The following is a 21,722-nucleotide window of genomic DNA, read 5'->3' as shown; positions in this document are numbered from 1 at the left end:
CAAGCCGCCGTTGCAGCTTTCTGGGTGAGAGACAACACAAGAGTGCTTAGCCTGGTCTGACACTGGATTTACAGGTTTTGTAGCAATTTGATATACATTTCCTTTTTAATGGTTCATCTAAAGCCAAAATATAGCCCTGCTGTACACTATTGATTGAACATTTTATTCAGTATGCTATGTAGAATGGGTATAGTTCAAGAGGATCCCTTGGCACCATCATCTCTGCTCACAATATATCCTATCACTGCTATGCCGATGACACACAACTGTTTCTATCCTTCCCCCCCTCTGCCACCCAGGTAGAAGAACGCATCACTGCATGCCTGGCTGACATCTCACAGTGGATGTCTTCCAACCACCACAAGCTGAACCCAGACAAGACTGAGCTTCTGTTCTTCCCAGCTAAGTCCTGCCCTATGCGGGAGCTAACTATCTCCGTAGACAACGCCCTGGTAAAGTCTGTCCCGACAGCCAGGAACCTTGGTGTTGTCCTGGACAGTCAGCTCTCGTTCAAAACACACATCACAGCTGTCACTAGATCCTGTAGGTTTACACTCTACAACATACGACGAATTAGACCGTTCCTCACCCAGGAGTCAGCCCAGCTCCTAATCCAGACAACAGTCTTGTCAAAACTTGACTATTGTAACTCCCTCCTTACTGGCCTACCGGCATGTGCACTTAAGCCCCTCCAAATGATCCAAAATGCCGCAGCCCGCTTGGTCTTCAACCAGCCAAAATTCTCACATGTCACCCCCCTTCTCCGCTCCCTCCATTGGCTCCCGGTCGCTGCCCGCACAGAATACAAAACTCTGATGCTGGCATTCAAAGCAACCAAAGGCATGGCCCCCCCATATCTCACAAGTATGATCGTACCCTACAAACCCTCCCGCGCACTCAGATCAGCCAACGCAGGGAAGCTGGAGGTACCTTCACTAAAAACGCCGGGACAACGCTCCACATGTCCCAAACTCTTCTCCCTTCTGGCTCCAAAACTATGGAATGCACTTCCCATCACAGTCAGAACTGCAGCCTCACTCCCAATCTTCCGCCGTAGTCTGAAAACCCACCTCTTCAGACTCCACCATGGCCCGTAGCACTTGCCCTAGCCTAGCCCCTTAGATAGCACATTATGTAGACTTAGATAGTATTTTAAACAGACTTATAGCTTGTTACGTAGACAGCTCTAGAATTGCACTTTATGTAGTCATAGCACTTTATAGTACACATGTATAATATATTATATAGTATAGTATGTATAGTTTACATAGATACTCCACTGTTACGTTCTTAGTCTAGGCATGATTCATGATAACTACTTTTTATATATGTGATGTATGCCATGCTTTTGTTATTGCTTAATGTAAGTCGCTCTGGATTAAGAGCGTCTGCTAAATGCCTAAATTGTAAATTGTAAATATATGATTTAAAAAACCCTAGTTCAGCCGTTTTCATTTTTCAACCAGTGGTCCTGGTCCAGGGACCACCACCAGTGGTCCTTGAAGGGACTCTACGTGCATGGTTTCCAGCTAACCAAAGGGACCCTTAGACTTAACCCTTAGATTTAACTCTTGAGTGTGAAATGAAACCAAATGGACCCTTACAAGTTTCATTTTATGATCTCAAGTGTCATTATTGTTAAACATCTGCATAATTAGGCTACAGATAGATCTAATCTTCAGTGCACAACATTGTGATTCTCATCATTTAATATTCACACTTATTCTGTTCAATTGATTGATTTGTTTTTTTGACATTTGACCAAACAAAAGCATATGTATTGTATACAGTATATGTACTACATTTAGTAAGATGTGGTGAAAGAATTCGGCTATCTGTCATTGTTAGAGATCATTTTGTGCACCTGGCAACTATGACTGAGTCATTATTGTTTTCTGACGGTTCTACTCATGTATCCCTCACATATCACCCTCATGTGGTTAACATTTTACACTGCTAGATCTGTGGGGAGGGGAAAAATCAAATTACAATAAAAACTTCCACATCTTTTTATTTAGGCAAAGTTTTAAAAAAAGAAAAGAAAAAAAAGATCAACCACCATCTTGTTTAAACATGGTTAAACATTTATTTTGGAAGCAATGACGGTTTCATAGAATACTCTTTTGGGATGGGGGTTGTAAGGAAAGTCTAACTGCCTGATGAGGATCAATCAATCCAGACAACATTCTTCTCTTATCACGACCACACATAAATCTGCCCATCAGACGCTCCTGAGAGCAAATGCTCCCCCTTGTGGTCAAAGACGACACTCTGCACTGCATCCTCGTGGCTCAGAGTGCCGGCTACCTTGTTTGTGGACAGGTCAACCACTCTCAATAATCCGTCTCCCCCAGCAACAGCCAGCAGCTGCCCCACAGGACTAAAGGCCACTTGGTTGCTGGGGTGAGGTCCTGTCTCTACGATGACGGCTGGGGCCACCAGATTCCTGACGTCCCACAGCATGACAATGCCACAGGAATCACAGGAGGCGATGGTCTGGCCCGACGGGTTGAAAGTGGCGTGATTACAGGAGCCGGTGTGTCCGCAGACCGTCTGAGAACAAGTGGCGGTCCTAGCGTCCCACATGGCGAGTGTTTTGTCAGCGGAGGAGCTCAGCAGGGTGTTGGAGAACGACAGGAACTCCACACTGTTGACGGAGGCGGTGTGTCCACGCAGGGTGGCTCGACAACACTCGCTCTGAAGGTCCCACACCTGCAGATATATACACACAGAGAGCAAGAGGATATACATACGTAAAACTGCTTGCTACACCTAATAAGTATTAAAAGGGGCATTTCACCACTGGAATAACTGCAGTCACTCAATGTTAATAGTATTTGTAGTATAGATAACAGTAGCACAATTTTAAATTTGCATCCCATTGCTAGAAAAAGAATGAAATCTGTGTGTTTGATGCATGGAGGTGTGACTTTGTAGTCCAGGAAGGAAGTGAGACCACAATTTCATGACAGGTATTTGGTCATGAACATGGTGTCATGACTAAAATATCTAAAAAAATATATTACACACATAAAAACCCCAGGAAAGTGTTTCTTGTGTCCTAAACATCATTAAAATAAGCGAATTAAAATAAGTAAAAGGGATTTGTGTGTTAAGACTGCTGTGTCAGAAGAACACAGAGAAAAACGACGTATCATCACTGTCGGGCAGAAACCTTGTATGTCCAATACCGTTACTGTTCAGGAAATGGAAATAAAGAACCTGAGATCCAGTGTAGTTAAAGGACCACTTCACCACTTTTCAACCTATCTTCATATAGTAGGTCCTCACAAATAATCATGAAAAAAAAATTCTACTCTGTCTGTGTCCCAAGGGAGGGCTGTGGGCAGTTCAGAAACCGTCTTCCAGTGACATCATCGATGGGGAATACAAGCTAATAGAAACTGCAGGCTTACTAGTCCTGAAAAGTTGCAATGCGAAAATGGAAGCCATCGTTCTCACCATAATGGAAATCTAAACATTTTTGTAAAAGAATCTTGTTTAAAAAAAAATCTGTCTAATGATGATGTCACTGGAAGACGGTTTCTAAACTGCCCACAGCCCTCCTATGAGACACAGACTGAGTAGAAAAAAATCGTGCCATTTTATCATGATTATTAGTGAGGACCTATTATATGAAGATAGGTTGAAAAGTGGTGAAGTGGTCCTTTAATTATTTAGTCACAAGCTCTTGTTAAATATTTATAAAACCCAAAACTCACTTATACTTTAAAACAATAATACGAAAATGGCACATCTACAGCACATAGCAATAGCACAAATAGTACATACGTATCATGACAAGTCTCAGTGCGATGTGTGCACTCTTGTTATTTTACAAAAAAAACCCCCAAAAAAACATGGAAAGTTGAAATACAGTGATTCAAGTTTCTGCTGGACAGCAATGATATTGAAAGGATTTACATGCACTTTCAATTATAACAGCAAACCTTGATGGTGCAATCCCTTGAACAGGATGCCACAAAGTTGCCACAGGAGTGGAAGGAGCAGCCCCAGGTGGCTCCAATGTGGCCCTCTAGAGTGAGGACCAGAACGCCCAGGGAGAGGTCCCAGATACGGAGGCCCCCGTCACCTCCTGTGGTGCCCAGTTTGGTCTCATCCGGGTGGAAGCTGATTCCAGACAGCCAATCGGTGTGGCCCTCCCCCGTAGCTAACAGATCTCCTTCTGGAAGACCCCAAACCCTCCATAGCTGGTCATCACTAGAGGAAGCCAGTATAGGTTTTGTGGGATGTGCCGCGAGGCAGCTGACTGACTGACTGTGTGCCTGCATAGTAAGGCATACAGAATAAAGCAACAATATGATCATATTAATAACTCAGGGATTCGGGCCAACAGCTGAAAGCTGCTACCCATCTAGACATTTTAGTTTCCACACCAACTGATATAGATATCAGGGGTTCTCAACGTTTTTGGCTGGGGACCCCCGGAAATGCTTTGGCCATGTCTCGCGACCCCCTGCCCTGCCCCCCCTCCCCACCCCCAATACAAACTGACTGCAAAAATAACCTTAATAATAGAGAAAATATATCATAAATGAATACTGAAACCAGATAAATTGAAAATAATTTGGGGACCCCCCAAAATAATTTGGCGACCCCCCAAGGGGTCGCGACCCACGGGTTGAGAACCCCTGCTCTATATTAAAGATAACTTACAAGTTTTATCAGAATTGGATATTGATTTAACTTTTTGAGCTATATCAACAAAATATCAATTTCAAAATCATTTTGGGCACAGATTGAGTTAAAATAGCCAGCAAGTTTGATGATGTTTGAACAAAGTATCACTGATTTAGTCTCTGTCAGAAATTGGTACTTTTCAGAATTCAAATTCAAAAATAGGATAAGTAGCAGAAACTACGAGCTCAAAATGTATCACTACGCAACACATTTCGAGCTTTCATTGTGGATCTGCTACTTTTGATACTTATGTGTGACGCTGGCTGTAGTATTATCAGTCCGGGCAATAATTTACGAAAAAACAGTATTTACCAGGACTTATCAAGATAAAAACTTGACAAAGGAAACATTAAAATAGCACTTAAGTTTGATATCCTGTAAACGACTGACTTCAACACTTTCTAAATTAAATCTTTAGCATTTTTCCCCAAATGTACAAAACAATCTTTCACAAAAGTATTCAGTTGTTCAGATAACACCAGAAATAAATTTGTAAAAGACTCATCTTTCTCTCATCGATACTGTATACTATGTGTATTAATAATTATGTAGATACATTTTTATTGATCTCTCTCTTTCTTCCCCTTGCCGCCCACCCCCCCCCCCCCCCCTTCTTCTTCCCTTTCTTTTTTTAAACCGAATTTCACTCACTGTTTTACACCTGTAAACCTGTGATGTGACAATAAAGGTGTGTTCACACAGGCAGATGCAAAGCTACAGTTTACCATTCATTGTCAATGGACGCCAGCAACGTGAAGCTACGAAGCAAATCTGATGTTTGTAGCTGCTGCAAAAGATACAAAGCTACAAATTGAAGCTGAGCTGGGTTCAACTTCCAGATGCAAAACTACAAAGCTACAACTGTAGCTGAGCTGGGTTCAACTTCCAGATGCAAAACTATAAAGCTACAACTGTAGCTGCGCCTCCGACACACGTCACTACGGATGCACGCTTGATAACGTCAACAACCATGTGAGCAACAGATTTTTACAAAGCGACAACGCAACAAATATGCTGTGATATTTGCATATTTGCATATGCCTCGTGTGAACGCAACATAAATGTTGATTCTGATTTATGGCCAGGGAGAAGGATAATAATAATGAGTATCATCAATGATTATACATTATTCAGTATGTAGTAATCGTCCCAAAGCAAAATTGAATGACCTTGAGTGTATTGGTAAGGTGGAAGCTATCTGCCTTGGTCTTGGAAGGAACACTTTCATCTATGGACTGGTGCTTTTGTGGATTGTTGGCTTTAAAGTTTAGAGGGAACTCAGAATCCTTGGAGTGTTTGTAGACGTTAGAGGTCTTGGCTGGGTCTTTGGATGGGACTTCCGTTAGACACCTAGCTCTCCTATTAGATTTGGCACTTTGTGCTTCTTTCCGCCCTGTGCTCAGAGTAGATGGTAGGGAAGGAGAGACAATACTGTGCAGAGCAGCTTGGAGGCTGTTCACTTGCGCCAGCGCCTTGTCCCTTTCCAAACTGAGCAACATCTTCTGCCTCAAAGCCGCCTGGTATTTTTCATTCATCTGCGTTACGGCGGGTTCATATTTGGAACAGTGGGCCTTTAGTCTTCTGAGGTCTTCGATCAGCCTGGCCTTTTCCTGGACAACTCGCTCGTGGTGCATGCGGTGGAAATCTCTTTCTTTCTGGAGCTTCACCAGTGTCTCCGCTGCCGCCGAGGACACCCGTCTGTGCTCATTCCTCTCCATCTGCGTGTTCCTTAGCTCCTCGTCCAGACGCTGGGTTTGTGTGTACACGTCTGGCACCAAACCAACCTGCAGGGGTGGAAGAGCAAGCACTCAGAAAAGCAGCAATACCACCACAAGACAAGTGTGAAAAATATTTTTTGTTAGTAAGTCCTGCTTTCAAAAAGCACAAAAGAATTAGCATTAAAAAGAGGCCTACTCATTAGGCAGAATAGCCATTTAAGAATTGTATATCATATTTTATTTCCTCTGTTTTGTTTGTGGTCATGTAGTGTCTTGTATTTTAAAATGGAAAAAGCTTAGCTAATAAAAACATATATATAAAAAAATTATTGTATATCATGTTCTCTCACATGCATTGTGGACATAATTTGATTAATTATTAATCATCTAAATCTACATAACGCGTTACTAAAACTGTCAAATATAATAGAGGAAAATGTACAATCATTTAATTCTGAGATGTAGTAGAGTATTAGCCTCATATAAAGTATTGAAATTGAAGGTACCGTGACAGTACCTTGGTGAAGTAAATAAATATAGTTAGTTTACACACCTGTTCTGGCTTCAGTAAGCCCTTCTGCGCCATCTCGTGCCATTCCCTTTGAAAGCAGTCGAGCGTTTGTGTCATACCCATTTTGAGAAGAAAGCTGCGCACAAAGTCATCCACGGGCTGTTCTCCGACTCCGGCCCTCGTTGTCTGGAGTTTTGGGGGGACAGCAATGGGGGCTCTGTCTCCCCGGTCCCCCCTGATGGCTCTCACCGTCGCCTCCAAATCCTCTTCTCCCCCATCCGTCAAACTCCAGTCATCATCTACAGCCACCTCCTCGTATTGAAAGTCATCATCAGTGTCGATGATGATGTCCTGATTGGATGCTGTGGTCATTGTGTGAGTGAAGGAATTACCGTGGAAGTAAGAACGAATTTACAACGAAGTGATTAAGAAGTTAAGAACGGGCTGGAACTTTGGAAGCTGTTAATGTGGATGAAAAACTCGACGTTGCTATGGATACCAGACGCCACCCCCCCCACACGGTTGGGTGAGAGATGACGTCAGGACTTCAACGCGAGATTATCGTGCTGCTCGCGTCGGTCGGTCATCACATCAAACAAACATGGCGGACTACCGAGAGGCGCCCTTGGCCACTCGGCCAAAAACATTGGACCCAAACGAGTATTTTAACTTATCGCCGCACTTTCGACGTGCAGAAGAGGAGCGAGCTGCCCTGCGGGCCAACCTGAAGCGTCAGTACCAGCTGCAGCTCAACAACCCGCACAGAAAAGAGCTGATTGTAAGTAGCTACGTTAGCATTCTGGCTAGCAATGTCAGAGCCCCCTTCATGAGCAGAGCAATGCAATTCTTATTTAATAAAACGTGTCAGTTCAGTTGTATCTGAAATTGTTAGGCAGGGACAGGCACGAAATGCTTTTTGCTCACCTCATTAGCTGAACCCGGAATTCAGAAGATTAAAATACAGTCCCTCGCAGACAAGTCCACGTTCACAGCAGACATGCATTATTGACAGACAGGTAAACACAGCTGACGGTAATCATCACATTAATTGTGTCTTGTGTGCTCTACTGCGGGTCTACGCTTTCATTCGTGCTTGTGCGCGCAATTTGCAACTCTAGATTGTTGAGTGGTTGCATCACTCCAAGGAACAGCAATGTCCGTCCGTCCTCACCTATGTGTCCTCACCTATGTGACTATGAGTAGCAGCAGTAGGGGCAAAAGTGGCGCTGTTGTGCCAGAAACGGAGAGAGCGAGATAGTGTTGCGCTGTTGCCTGCTAAATGCTAATTACAGAGAGAGAGAGGCAAGGGGAGAGGGGAGTTTCACCCATAGATATATCTATGGTTTCACCACTCAGTTCACACAGGTGTGATTTTTGAATCTAGAGTTGCAATACCCTCCATTGACTCCCCACTCATCCAATTTGTTTTTGCGATCTGCTTGTATTAAACATTATCTGCCAAGCTTTTGTTTCATAAAAATCCATCGTAGACATGTTATGAGCTACTTTCTGTCAAGAAATTCTCTGCAGGTGATTCTTTTTCTAAGTGTTGGAGTTTGGAAACACTCGTTTTTATTAACGGGTTGCGCTGCTGCCTCCTGCATTATGTGCAAATGCAAAACAGGTGGTACGCAGGGCTGTTCAGTGCAGTCCACTTATGTTATTGTTGCTTACTTTGTTGTCGTTTTAAAATGTGCCAATACATAATACATTTTAGCCCCTCTCGGGACCCCTCGGCTAGCTGCGCGTCCCTATGTTCCTGCCTCTGATCTGCTCTGTTGCAGCTAGCCAGTCTCGGTACGGGAGGCGGTACAATGGGAAGTCAATAAGGAAGTCATGGAAGGAAGGAAGGGAGAATTTCAGAGCAGCCAAAACTGGAAAAAAAGATAAAAAATACTTAACGGCATCTGCGCCAAATTAAATTTCTCCCGCGTTTCCGTTGTCTCCTATAGCCGCTTTATGCATCTTTGAAACATCTCACCACCACTTAAGCGGAGCGCAGCACGGCATGAACGGAGGCTATGTACATCTGTCTACCATAGAGGGTGGAAGAAATGCAAAGGGACCCTACGGGGGGAAGCGATGAAAAGAGCTTAACCGAGGGGTCCTGAGAGGAGCTAAATACATTTAAACACTGACACCCACATGATACACAAACACGTTATCATTGAGCTCCATTCACCTGTCAAAATGTCTGCTGTTAAAAAGGGTCTGTTGAATTGAATATACTGAGTGGTTCTCAAATCTCAGACCCCCAAATTAATATATATTTACTATTTAGACGTGGACCACCATCTGAACGTATTTCTTTTTACTCTTGCAATTCCTATTACTCACCCATAGAAATGAATGCATATGATATGTATTGTTTATATCTACTGTATGTACACACGGAAGTATGTTGAGCGGCATCTCTCGTGTGTGTCGACACCTGGTTCATTTGTCAATTTGCTTTTTGTCTTGTGCAGGAAGACCCTGCCCTGACCCGTTGGGTGTATGCACGGACCAACCCCTACCCACACTTCAGGCCCACGAACAAGACGTCTCTGCTGGGTCTGCTCTTTGGCGTTGTCCCTCTCTTTGTTCTCTACTTCACCTTCAAGACCGACAGGGTATGAGACCAGATGCACTGCATTATGTTTGCTTGATACCTCAGGGCTCATTCAGTGCTGGGAACTTCTCATTAACCCATTAAGACCAGGAAAGCATCCGTGTCGTTTTAGAGCCGAGCTTAAAAGCATGATATTACACTTTGGCTATTCAAAAATCGTGAAGGTTTGTGCAAATCTTTGAATATATATTCTTTTAAAGCTGACATTTTTGAAAATGGGAAGGAGAGGTCTCACAGCTCGTAGTCACGATGCAAAAAAAACCTTTTTATTGTGTTTCGGCAACAAAATGCCGCCTTCAGGGTATCACAGGGTATCACTATCAAGTTTGTCTCCTGTGGTCAGTACCTCCCCACTATCGGTGTGCACTCCTACCTTTTTGTTGCTAACATTTTAACTCAATTATTAACATATCGATTATTGATTTGTTCAATTAACTGTTGCATTGCACCCTTAAAGACTATCATCATTAGTGACATTTTACATAACAGTGTGGTACAGTACAGATACTATTAAAGCAATAAGCTGCAAGAAGCAGTGGTTTAGGAGGCACTGCTTCACTTGGCTTATTGCTTTCATAAAACTCTTATATGGCAACATGGAAATCATATAGGCCTACATATCCCAGTTAAAACGGTTTTAATAACAATTTCACTGCAAAAAAACATTCTACAAGAAAGTAATCCCTGCGACTGCCTGCACAAACAAGAACATTGTTGTGCAAATACACAGAAGGTACTGAATGTTACATGTCACGTTACCTCAATGTGAATGTGTACATTGCATTTTAGAATAGTTCTCAATCAAGCCAATGGAACAATCTTTTTTTTATGAAATACTAAACACTCACTGGTACATGTACTGTTACAGTATGGTACACCCTGTTCTTTGCCATTCTACTATTCTATTCATGTTTGAAGTGAAGGCACCACTTGCCTCTATTCAGAGGTTTCCATCTAAATAATCACCCAAGAATGTCAGCGAGACCCAGCTGCAATTGTCATACTGCTAGGCTCTTTGAAAAAATAGGCAGCAAGTGAATCATAAAATGCACATTCATAAAACATGCAGTGGGGGAAATGTCTGGAAGGTGAAGAGAGTTAGGTGATATGAGTTTGTTGCCACAGCAACAGCACTGACCCCCCCCTCCCCCTTTCTGCTCCAATGTCTACTCTACAGGATAACAGAGAAGAGCAGATCAAAGCCGGGACCCTCGAGCGCAAGTTCAAGCTGGCATACTGAGCTCTCTTCTCTGTAGAAGGCTATTATATTCTAAGAATGTCAACGTGTAATTACTGTTAAATTAATAAAACATTATGTTGTTAAAAACTAAGAGTGGCTTTATTGGACTTGTTAAAACACTCCACCTCGGACAATTTGGGTTTGATGTGATTAACTAAAAATATCATCAGTTTATTTTTCTCCTTTCACCGAATGAAACACAGGAAATCAAATCAAAGGACACAAAGTTGCTAAAACATTAGCATAACGCATGTATGAGTCTATTTATTGTAAATCCTATACTGTATGTGTTAACTATATGCATAATGCATATAGGACATCTTGTATTTCCATTTACTTTTGGTTGGGGTTAAAGTGACTGCGAAGTGTCTCCCAACACTGGTAGTATTTCTTGTCCAGTCTCTGGCAGGTTTCTAGACCCCATTTGGTCACGGCCATACTGAACGAGGACTCAAACATGAAGGCCTGGGGAAAGAAATGGGGAACATGTAGGATTTTGTCAAAACAAGCTTTTGTGGATTGCAATGTACAAACTTATCAGTCATATAAAGACAAAACAACTGATCTTTCACCACAAAGGTATTTGTACGACAAAGTTATCAGATCCAGACGGGATGGAAAAGGTGGACTGAGCTTGCAATAAACTTTGGGAGCATATTTAGCTGTGTGCAGATGTTACCGGTATAATAAATATATTGTTTGTCCTGTACCTGAATTACTTTTTTTTAAATTTAGTATATTATACATATAAATCAACAATAAAATTCAAATGGATTTTTTTATAAACAAATGATTAGTGTCATTAACCACTTACTAATGAAAATAGCTGATGCATTGTGAGCTTGTGATGTGCTATTTTCACCAGTTTTGGAAATCTATCATAATATTGTTTTCCTAATAGTCGATTTACTAGATTTGTTTGAGTAACTGCACCCCTACTACCCCTTTTCTCATGAAATATGTGGTTACCATGGTTCCCTCCGCCACTCTCTCTGGTTGGAGGTCGGCGGTGCTGCTCTTCTCGAAACATTCCCCGTCAGGCCCGTGTGGGGTCATGATGCTGTGGAGACTGCCTCCTCCGGGCTGGAAGCCCTCTTCTTTGGCCTCATAGTGGCCCTTGATCAGACCCATGAATTCACTCATGCAGTTCCCTAAAGCAACAACAGGGGGAGGTATGACAACGCTATACACACTAGACCAGGTCAACTCAACCAAGGGCCTTGGGAACCCCTTTTGGTGTTGGCATTATGTTATGCTTTAGCTATTGAAAAATAGCAGATCTACAAGCTCATAGCGCGCCACCGAGTGGCGCGCTACGAGCTTGTAGGTCTGCTATTTTTGAAAAATCAAAGAACGACGGACATAGAAACATAGCTTTTTCAGAAAACTGTCAGGATGTAGAAGACATTTTTAGAATCTGATCTCAGGTCAAAATTGGTTAAACTAAACCTTACAAGCTACATGGATTAGGGATGTGCATATAGTGTATGGGCCAATGTTAAGTGGAGATGTATTTTGCAATTATTAATCACAATTGTGCGTGTGAATGCATGCGTGCGAGACATTGTGGTCTTACGGTGATAGTATGGTGGACGGAACGTGTTGTTCGTCACACCCCAGCGAGGCGGGAAGATGACAAAGTCAGCGATGGCCACACCTGGACGAGTGGACTTGGCTGTCAGCACGGTGAAGATAGACGGGTCCTGCAGGTGAATCACAGGTCAATGTGGGTGGTTTAGCCTATATTAGAATTATGTCATCAGTTCACATTTTAAGTTCATTCAGAAGAAAATTGTTGTGATTTGGGTGACCATCTATAGTCTCTAGAAGTCTCCATCTATTCTAAACCAAGGGGTGGTGGGTGAGGTTCCATCAAGTCACAGGCATGGAGAACATTATGGCAACACAACGAATTATTACACATATCTTCTGAAGTTTATTACACACACAGAGAAATATATACAGTAAGAACAGTGGATCTATGACGTCCCTAGCAGACAAAGATAAGAACAGAATGAGCAGGAACAAGCATGCATCTCACATCATATTGCACATACAGAAAGTCCCTCTGATACAGTAGTGGACACTGGACAATCATGTCATGGTTTGATAACCGACGACATGATGTCATGGTGCTTATGCAGATAAATGTTTTGTCTCTGAGGTCACTGTGCACAAGGATGCTAACGCACACCAAAGTCCTTTTTAACGGTGCCGGCCCACGGGAGTGAACTTGAAGAGGGAATCTTGAAACCAGAGTGCCAATACTTTATTAGGACAGCAGGTTAAGGCCTCACTCACACCTTTAAAACATTGATGCATGCTTGTTGTATGAATGTTGTAAGTGTCATGGCCGCCTCGATGCATTTCCAATGGAAGTCACACGGTTTGATACAACATTTTGGACTACAAGCTGTTGTATGGCTTTCGGCTGTGTTTCGACTGCCCCCCTCCCCCTCATACAACACAAATGTGTCAAACCATGTGACTCCCATTGGAAATGCATTGGGGCAAGCTGTATCACACCCTTTGTATACAACAAGCATACATCAATCTGTTGCGACCGTGTGAGTCGCCCCTAAGACAGAATCCAATGTCTCTGAGGTAATACATCATAACAAACCTGATGTGTCCAGTCTCTTTTATTCCTGATGTGTAGGATATTCCTGTGTATTGAGTCAAGTCTGTGAATCATCACTGAAACCTTGTATCGTTTTTATGTTGTATTGTTAACAAAGAAAAAAATATATAATTCAACAATCATTCTTTATTGTTTCACGCGAAAGTGTTTTGTTTTATTTATTTCTGCCTATTGATATGCCAAAAATATGGACGTCAGGTTGAAAGTGGTTAAATCTATTTGTTCTATAATAGGTTCTATATAGCATATTAAAAATAGATTATTATATAAATTGTGGATCATGGTAAATTCAGGGGTTGAAAGTTGGGTAGCATGTGACGTGTCAAACTAGGGGTTATTCATGATTCTGAGTCCATTACAATCATTAGTTTTGCACGAAAAACACCCCTTGGGCTAAATTAGGCCATAGCCACTAGAAATGTTTGCCATAGGATGTTAATGGTACCCAATGGTAGTACCATTGGGTACCATTGGGTACCCAATGGTAGGAGGTAGAGCAGGTCGTCCAATGATCCCTGGGTCGGCGGTTCGAATCCCGGCTACTCCTGTCCACATCGAAGTTGAAGTGTCCTTGGGCAAGACACTGAACCCTACATTGCCTCCAATGAGTTGGTCGGTGTGAGCTTGCCACCATTGGTGTGTGAATGTGGGAAGTGAGGACGCTGGCGTTGACTGTTCGCTACTTCACCTCCCAATGTATGAATGAATGAACCATTGTAAAGCGCTTTGAGCACTTGGAAAAGCGCTATAAAAATGCAATTCATTATTATTATTACCCAACTTTCAACCCCTGAATTTACCATGATCCACAATTTATATAATAATCTATTTTAATATGTTATTTGGATGACCCTAAGGATCATAAAAAACGTACTATTGCAATTTCTTTTGTAGGCCAAATCTTAGGGCCGATGCATACTCCTATTTTACTGCTGTTTCGGCGCTGTAGTGCCGAAATGATTTCGGCTCGTCAGAAATTTGCAGTAGCACCGAAGAGCCGACTTTAGGACGGTACCCGCCCCCCCGAACCTCAAATGACGTTACATTGTAGGCTCTACAGCGCCGAACCGACTTTTATTCGGCTCTAAAATAGGAGTATGAATCGGCCCTTAGATTGACTGGCCTATACATATTTAACCACTTGAACACTAGCCTGTGTGAGCTCAGACTGGCTATATCTTTGGCAAAGATATTTGGTGTAGAGAAAAAATAGTATTTTGTATAGTGCCCATTGGACCCTGGTATATGGCTTAACAAATGAAAAGTATTATATAACCTTGTAACTACCGTACATAATTACTACAATGGTGGATCCATCAGAACAGGTTCTTTTTTTCTACTCCGTTTCCTGAAAAGTAACGTAACAAAGGTTTCCACCAGACAGGGAATGTTATATTTCTGAATACAGTGACTCACCGCATGGTCAAAGGCCACACAGTTGATGACCATGAAGTTATCCAGGTTGTATTTGTATGGTGTGTAGTTTCCATGCCAGGCCACCACGTTGAAGGGAGAGAAATCCTATACGAACAAATCAACACAAATCACAAACGTGCAAGCAGCAAACACAAAAGGACACAAATTGAGTTGTTCAGCTGTGAGGGGGCAAAGAAACGATGAACAATTTCTTTGTAATCTCGAATTCTCAGAATAAGCACTTCATGACACAGGGAGCGAAAGAGAGAATACTGATGATAATGATTAAGGACTGTATTTTGAAATAGGGTGCGCTTGCTTTCATTATTTGGAATCTTTCATACCCAACATTTTTCGAGATACCAGGCTTCAGGTATTATGGGGTAATTGGCTTTACAATCAAACTTTCACAAACTTTGGGCATTATTTATGGCTCACACATCGGAGCGGGGTTGAGGGGAGCAACCACAGTGGGTGACGGAGATATTTCTTCATCTCGATTGTTAAAACCACAGCAATTTTATATAGCTTCTCTGTTCTGATAATGGCACTTTCAAAGAGACATTCAATGGCAGCACTAAAATCAATATAATTCATTACAACTTCAGCTACCTTCAATGTGACCCACACAAGCACACACACTCTTCACAACTAATATACACTTGTGATAAAAGCTCACACACACACACACACACACACACACACACACACACACACACACACACACACTTCTGTAGCATATCCCCACATATGAGTACAATCAGCAATCACACACCCATTATATGCAGACAGTAATATACCCTACACTTAACAAAAGCATGCACAACACACATACGCAATGAACTTGTCATACATTGGGCGGCTTTGTGGACCCCATACCAAGGGAGGTAATGTTTGGACATTTCAGTTGTAAGAACTCTAAATCTAATAACACTCGATTAAAATAAATGGAGAGATGGGGGAGAGAGAAAACACTTGCACACACACAGACATACAAAACACAAACATATTCCAGTATATATCTAGTGCTGTCTACATCACGTGCTATAAGTCTGGATAAAATGCTATCTAAGTCTACAAAAGTGCTATCTAAGGGGCTATAGGGTAAGTGCTACGGGCCATGATGGAGTCTGAACAGGTGGGTTTTCAGACACACACACACACACACACACACACACACACACACACACACACACACACACACACACTTCTGTAGCATATCCCCACATATGAGTACAATCAGCAATCACACACCCATTATATGCAGCCAGTAATATACTCTACACTTAACAAAAGCATGCACAACACACATACGCTCGTAGGCTATACATTGTCATACATTGGGCGGCTTTGTGGACCCCAAGGCAGGTAATGTTTGGACATTTCAGTTGTAAGAACTCTAATAACACTCGATTAAAATAAATGGAGAGATGGGGGAAGAGAGGAAACACTTGCACACACACAGACATACAAAACACAAACATATTGGTCCAGTCAAGCAAATAATTTGAGCAATTTCATTGCACTGTGGGGGAGGCAAACAGCAGGATATGACAGTAGCAGCTTCCTCCCCCTCTGATCAGACCCCCCCATTCCCCCCGGCCCCTAAAAACGGTTCTTTCAAGTTGTTTCCAGGCTCTGTTGAACTCCAGGTGAAGAGGGTCAGGTGCAGCTGCCAGACTCACCCTCACACCTCCACGGAAAGACATACAGGGTAGAGACTGAGGAGGGAAGACCCTTGTGTTGATGTTGTCTTTGCCTGCAGTAGGCCTATATAAGGACCTTGCCACCCCCCCCCCCCACACACACACACACAGTCACACACACACACACACACACAGACCCCCGTCCCTGTTATATATTATGAGGCGAGTCAATTACGCGCACGACAGGACGTTTCAGGGGGAAATCATTCTCTGAGTGAAGCATGCCGAGATTAATGTTTAATTCGGGCAAGGTTTTTATTTGACTATGCAAAGCTATGCAGGTACGCTGTCTGTAACTCAGAGATGCGTTAACTAATTATGAGTGATTAAGCCATATGAGGGAATCGAGGCGGAAGCATGCTGAATGAAAAGCGGCTAACGATTTCACGTTAAATCATCAACCGCAACTGTTAGGCTAATATGTGCACGTGGACGAACACAGTCCCCTGCTAGAATTGCTGTGGTCTTTATGATAATGGCCCACAAATGACATGACTGTGGGATGTGTTGAAACACTGTGTTGAAACACAATGAGCTCAACTCTGACTCCAACTAAGAAAAATGGGTGTGAGGTACTACAAATTAACTACATGAAAGGACGATATTGCTAAGTGCAGGTACAGTGTACATTAAGCCCAGCATTTTAAAGGTTACAGTACATGTCATCTCAATACATCCAATTAGCATACCATATGATAAGGAAAATACAAAATGGCAACAAAAGATAATAAGTGCATAGCCGTTAAGAACCGTTCACTTTCGTTCACAATACGGCGCAATGGTATTTTGAACCATTCCAAATACCTTGTACCAATATGCAGTAGTGTTCAGTATATTTAGTTTACCAGTGTCCCCCTTGGTCCCCTCCTCTTACCCTCACCAAATCTCCTCAGGGAAATGGACGATCTACAAGGTCACAATGCGTTACGTTGCGAGCTTGTAGATCTGCTATTTCTGCTGAATGTTTGCCCTAAAATATATGTGGTTACACACATCCCTCAATAGGAGGAATACGTGTTTTCATGTCACGGATTGCCAATCCATGATAGATAGCAGCACCAAATAGGAGAGGAATAGTCAACGAGAGCGAGAGGGAGTGAGCGAGGGAGATTTCTTTTTTTAAATTAATAGCGTTTCGGCGTCAAGCCTTCCTCAGCATGTTAGGAAAGTAGTCAGTAATGTTGTGTTTACCATGAGGGACTGATAGACATGACAAGGACTTCAGCTGTAAAAACAATAATTGAAAAAAATAAAATAAAACAGCGTGTGTGTGACCCCCTTACTAACTCCGAAGGTGAAAAATAGCAGATCTACAATCTCAAAAAGAAAAGATTTTGTGTAGAGCGTAAAAAAGGAGTGGACCAAGTACAGAGCCCAAGTGATTCATATTCAAGATGTATCAACAGAGAGTGCAGGGTTTTTTTTACATTCACACGTTCAAACACCCATAAAGAAAGTGAAAAGCAAACTACCTGTTGGCAGGCAAAGAGTTTTCCCTGGTACTTGTTGATGATGGTGTAACCTGTGGACACTTCACGATCTTCATACCATGCAACTGGACACTGGAAGTCCCGTGGATTAGCCAGGCCATTGGCTCCTGCAAAGATTACACACATAAACCACATATTACACACATAAAGACCCCCAGGAAAGTGTTCTAAATCTTCTAAACGTCATTAACATATATATTTTTGCAAAAATGGTGAAGTGTCCCTGTAACATTGGAGTTCCTCAGGGATCAACTTTAAACCCCATAGAAAAGAACAGACATTAAAAACACTTGACCAAAAGCCCAACTGTTACCACCATTGCCATATACTGTATAGTTCAAAAGTACGACTTATTTAATTTTGACAGATTTAAACATTTTGCAGATGCTTGTCTCATTTTCAAGATCTTGAATGGACTTGCACCTCCACAACTGAAACAGTTCATAGATCGAAGGGACAGAACAACCAGGGCAACTACCAGAGGAGACTGCAAAGTGCCAACCATGTACGTGTTTGGTAAAACAGTCTTCTCTGTTAGAGCCTCCCATCACTGGAACAGTCTCCCTACCTTCAAATTCAACCTGAAGACCACTGGTTGAAAACCACTGCTTTACATAAACACACATACCTATGGGTCCCAGGTCTGGGAGTTCAAAATGGGCCCCGTACACCTCCAGTATGTAGCCTCTGGTCTCTCCAAACACATCGACACTGAACCGCATCCCTTGCTAAAACACATGTTTAGAAGGAGGTACAGATGAGATGAGGCCTCCTGTTCTCATGTATCAATATCAATGCACGTAGCTATATAATAGGTTGGTACATCCATAGCTCAGGCTACAAAATGACATTTTCTTTTCACACAGGCAGTGGCAAACAAATCACCTGGATGACACAGATCTCGTTGGGCTCAACCAGCATCTTCCCAAACTCGGTGGTAATGAGGATCTCACCTTTCTGGGGTACTGGATGGGGGGGAGAGAAAGAGAGAGAGAGGGGGGGGGGGCTTTGAGCAATACTATCATCAGAAAATATAAGTTTATAAGTTTTGGTATCAAATCAAATCAAATCAAAGTTTATTTGTATAGCACATTTACATTGACCGAAGACAAACCAAAGTGCTGAACAAGAGCATGTAAACAAGAACAGAGCAACAACAAGAGCATGTAAACAAGAACAGAGCAACAACAAGAGCATGTAAACAAGAACAGAGCAACAACAAGAGCATGTAAACAAGAACAGAGCAACAACAAGAGCATGTAAAGAAAATAAAACAAAAACAAAAAACAAAGCAACAAGTGAGAGTATATACAAAGTATATACAAACATGGTATAAGAAGGTTATATGCATTTTCAGGCAACATTAAAAGCCAGGGAGAAAAAGTGGGTCTTTAGGAGAGATTTAAAAACACCCAGGGACTGGGCAGAGGAAAGAGGAAGAGTAGAGGAAACAAATCCTCATTGTTGGACTGACCAATTAGGAAGTCTCCATCGGAGTTATTGAAACACCTATAAAGACAAAAGAAATGTGATAATCAGGGAACATAACATAAAAACCAGGGTCCCACAGCCAAAAACACATAGGCGCACACACACATGCACACATGTATCGAGCACAGACCTGTCAACCATGGAAGTGTTGCAAGTGTACACATGAATGCCAATGCCATTGCGTGATTTGCTGTCCCCAGCACCACAGACAGTCCGAAGTCCCTGAGACATGCAGACAAAGAGTCTCAAATCAACACATTTGTAACTACACTATTTATAACTATACTTCTGTAACTGTGACACTTACAGACACAAAGTCCACTTTCTTCTCCGAGGATTTAGGAATGGTGAATGGCAGCCACCGCATCTATATAACAGGAATCACATAATCACGTTATTCAACTAGGACAGGACCTTGTTGTGGTGGCAGAACCAGACAGAATCGATTACCAGACATACTTGGCCAATTACGATCGTAATTGGCCAAGTATGTTCACAAAAAGGTTTCTGCATTGCTGTCATGGTCAGGCTTGAGACAAGAGTCGAACCAGTTAGAAATATATAACAATGGCATTGCACAGATAGAGTAAATTATGAAATATGGCAGATATTAGATATTTATAGACATTGCAATGTAAGAACAACAAGGTGTGATGTGTGCATGTGCTTATCCACCACTTACATAGTAGACCTACCACGGTACACAATGACACATGATGCAATATCAATTTATATGCATAGGTTTCTGTCCCAATGTCCATCCATCCAAGTACCTGATTAGGATCAGGTTCCACTTCATTCCAGTTCTCTGTTAAGTCTCCGCAGGGCTCTGCGGTGAAAGGCTTGTGTCTGGCAGAGGGCAGGATGCGATAGAACCAGCTGGACCAAAAGAAACACAAATATGAAAAAACACGAACGTCATGTAAAACATGAATTAAAATGACTAACTGAACTCTGAACATATATATATATACCGGTATATATGTGTGTGTGTGTGTGTGTGTGTGTGTGTGTGCGTGGGTGCTTGCGTGCGTGCGTGCGTGCGTGCGTGCGTGCGTGCGTGCTTGCGTGCGTGTATATGTGTGTTGCTGCTACAGAAATTTCCAGGGACAACTGAAATCATCAACAGAACGAACACACCTTGCAAATAAACTTTTCACAAAGTTTGCAAGAGAAAGAATCATGCTTATTCTATAGAACACTGTTATATTTTAACAAGATGTGTTAATCGTGTTTGGTTTTATAGTGGCATACCAGTCTAATCCATAGAGTTAATATTAATATAATAATAATAATATTAATTTCAATGAAAGTTGGAAGTACACTCTCCTTCCAGGATAATAGAGCAGACGCACTATAGTTTCACATTTGGAAGAATGTGCACTACAGTTTAGTAGTGTCCTTTATTGCAATACCAGATTTGGACGCTAATTCAGACTTGCTTCAATAATCCCTGCTGTCCTGGAGGCTTATCTAATGAGGTCTAATCACAATGAGCACGGGCGCATATACGCGCGGAGACGGCAAGAAAGCACCTAGAGCAGGCGTCTCTTCCTGTTTTTAAACAGCTGGTGGATGGGAATGATGATCACGTCGTAGCGTCAACTTGTAGCGTCGGAAAAGAGTTTCTGTGTTTTTTGGCCGACGTTACAATTTGATAACCTGACTCCACTAGATGGTGGCAGTATTAAGTTCACAGGTTCCCAACAGAACCTGTGAACTCAATACCATAGATATTAAAAAAATAGATGCCTCATTGGCCGCTCCAGTTCGTTGGAGTGATGTGTGTCGACTGGAGGGCGGAATAATTTACACTGGGAGAGGAAGTACGCCGGAAGAGTGGAAGGCACGCTACGTCACGCTGCCACTCAAGTGATTACTGGCCAATCACAGCGCGTCTTGTCCGGGACTTACAGACCCAAACATGCGCTCTGTGACGCACACTCATGCTTCCGCGGGGCTTCGCAAGGAATCTCGGGAATCTTTTGCCCTCCCTTGAGCATATATACGCTCCAGAGCCGAAAGGGGTGTCTACCTATATATGCCTATGCTCAATACTCCCACCATCTTGAAGGCTTTAACAAGTTGAAGCCGCCATTTGCATCCACCAGCTGTTTAAAAACCCGGAAGAGACGCCTGCTCTAGGCGCTTTCTTTCTGCCTCTTGATGCGTGTGATCTGGGACGGGTACACTGTAA

The 21,722-nt window shown here is 42.4% G+C and overlaps 3 protein-coding genes across 5 annotated transcripts in view; 1 reads left to right on the top strand and 2 right to left on the bottom strand.

Annotated features, from left to right (window-relative positions):
• Nucleotides 1-1,995: 1,995 nt before the first annotated feature.
• Nucleotides 1,996-8,051, bottom strand: spag16 (sperm associated antigen 16). The gene is made up of 5 exons (XM_079489112.1): nucleotides 7,855-8,051; nucleotides 6,973-7,292; nucleotides 5,871-6,485; nucleotides 3,951-4,286; nucleotides 1,996-2,712 (listed from the first exon to the last, which is right to left on the bottom strand). The coding sequence occupies exons 2-5, from the start codon at nucleotides 7,051-7,053 to the stop codon at nucleotides 2,197-2,199; spliced, it is 1,548 nt and encodes a 515-aa protein (XP_079345238.1). The 5' UTR covers nucleotides 7,054-7,292; nucleotides 7,855-8,051; the 3' UTR covers nucleotides 1,996-2,196.
• On the top strand, nucleotides 7,494-10,860 carry ndufb4 (NADH:ubiquinone oxidoreductase subunit B4). Its single transcript, XM_079489477.1, has 3 exons — nucleotides 7,494-7,708; nucleotides 9,399-9,542; nucleotides 10,719-10,860. Exons 1-3 carry the CDS (start codon nucleotides 7,532-7,534, stop codon nucleotides 10,779-10,781), a joined length of 384 nt encoding a protein of 127 aa, XP_079345603.1. The 5' UTR covers nucleotides 7,494-7,531; the 3' UTR covers nucleotides 10,782-10,860.
• hgd (homogentisate 1,2-dioxygenase) overlaps nucleotides 10,837-21,722 on the bottom strand; it is a 29,085-nt gene continuing 18,199 nt past the window's right edge. For all 3 annotated transcript variants that reach the window (XM_079489115.1, XM_079489113.1, XM_079489114.1), the window contains exons 4-14: nucleotides 20,299-20,404; nucleotides 19,833-19,892; nucleotides 19,656-19,747; nucleotides 19,509-19,543; nucleotides 18,920-18,999; nucleotides 18,663-18,762; nucleotides 18,017-18,141; nucleotides 14,839-14,943; nucleotides 12,358-12,484; nucleotides 11,751-11,932; nucleotides 10,837-11,246 (exon numbers count right to left, since the gene is read on the bottom strand). In XM_079489115.1, the coding sequence (XP_079345241.1) occupies nucleotides 11,115-11,246; nucleotides 11,751-11,932; nucleotides 12,358-12,484; nucleotides 14,839-14,943; nucleotides 18,017-18,141; nucleotides 18,663-18,762; nucleotides 18,920-18,999; nucleotides 19,509-19,543; nucleotides 19,656-19,747; nucleotides 19,833-19,892; nucleotides 20,299-20,404 (1,144 nt within the window). In that variant the 3' untranslated portion in view covers nucleotides 10,837-11,114. The remainder of the gene's footprint in view (nucleotides 11,247-11,750; nucleotides 11,933-12,357; nucleotides 12,485-14,838; nucleotides 14,944-18,016; nucleotides 18,142-18,662; nucleotides 18,763-18,919; nucleotides 19,000-19,508; nucleotides 19,544-19,655; nucleotides 19,748-19,832; nucleotides 19,893-20,298; nucleotides 20,405-21,722) is intronic.

The sequence above is a fragment of the Electrona antarctica genome (genome assembly GCF_951216825.1).
Source record: "Electrona antarctica genome assembly, chromosome: 20".
In the NCBI taxonomy this organism is placed as follows: domain Eukaryota; kingdom Metazoa; phylum Chordata; class Actinopteri; order Myctophiformes; family Myctophidae; genus Electrona; species Electrona antarctica.
This window is presented reverse-complemented; position numbering and strand designations above follow the sequence as displayed.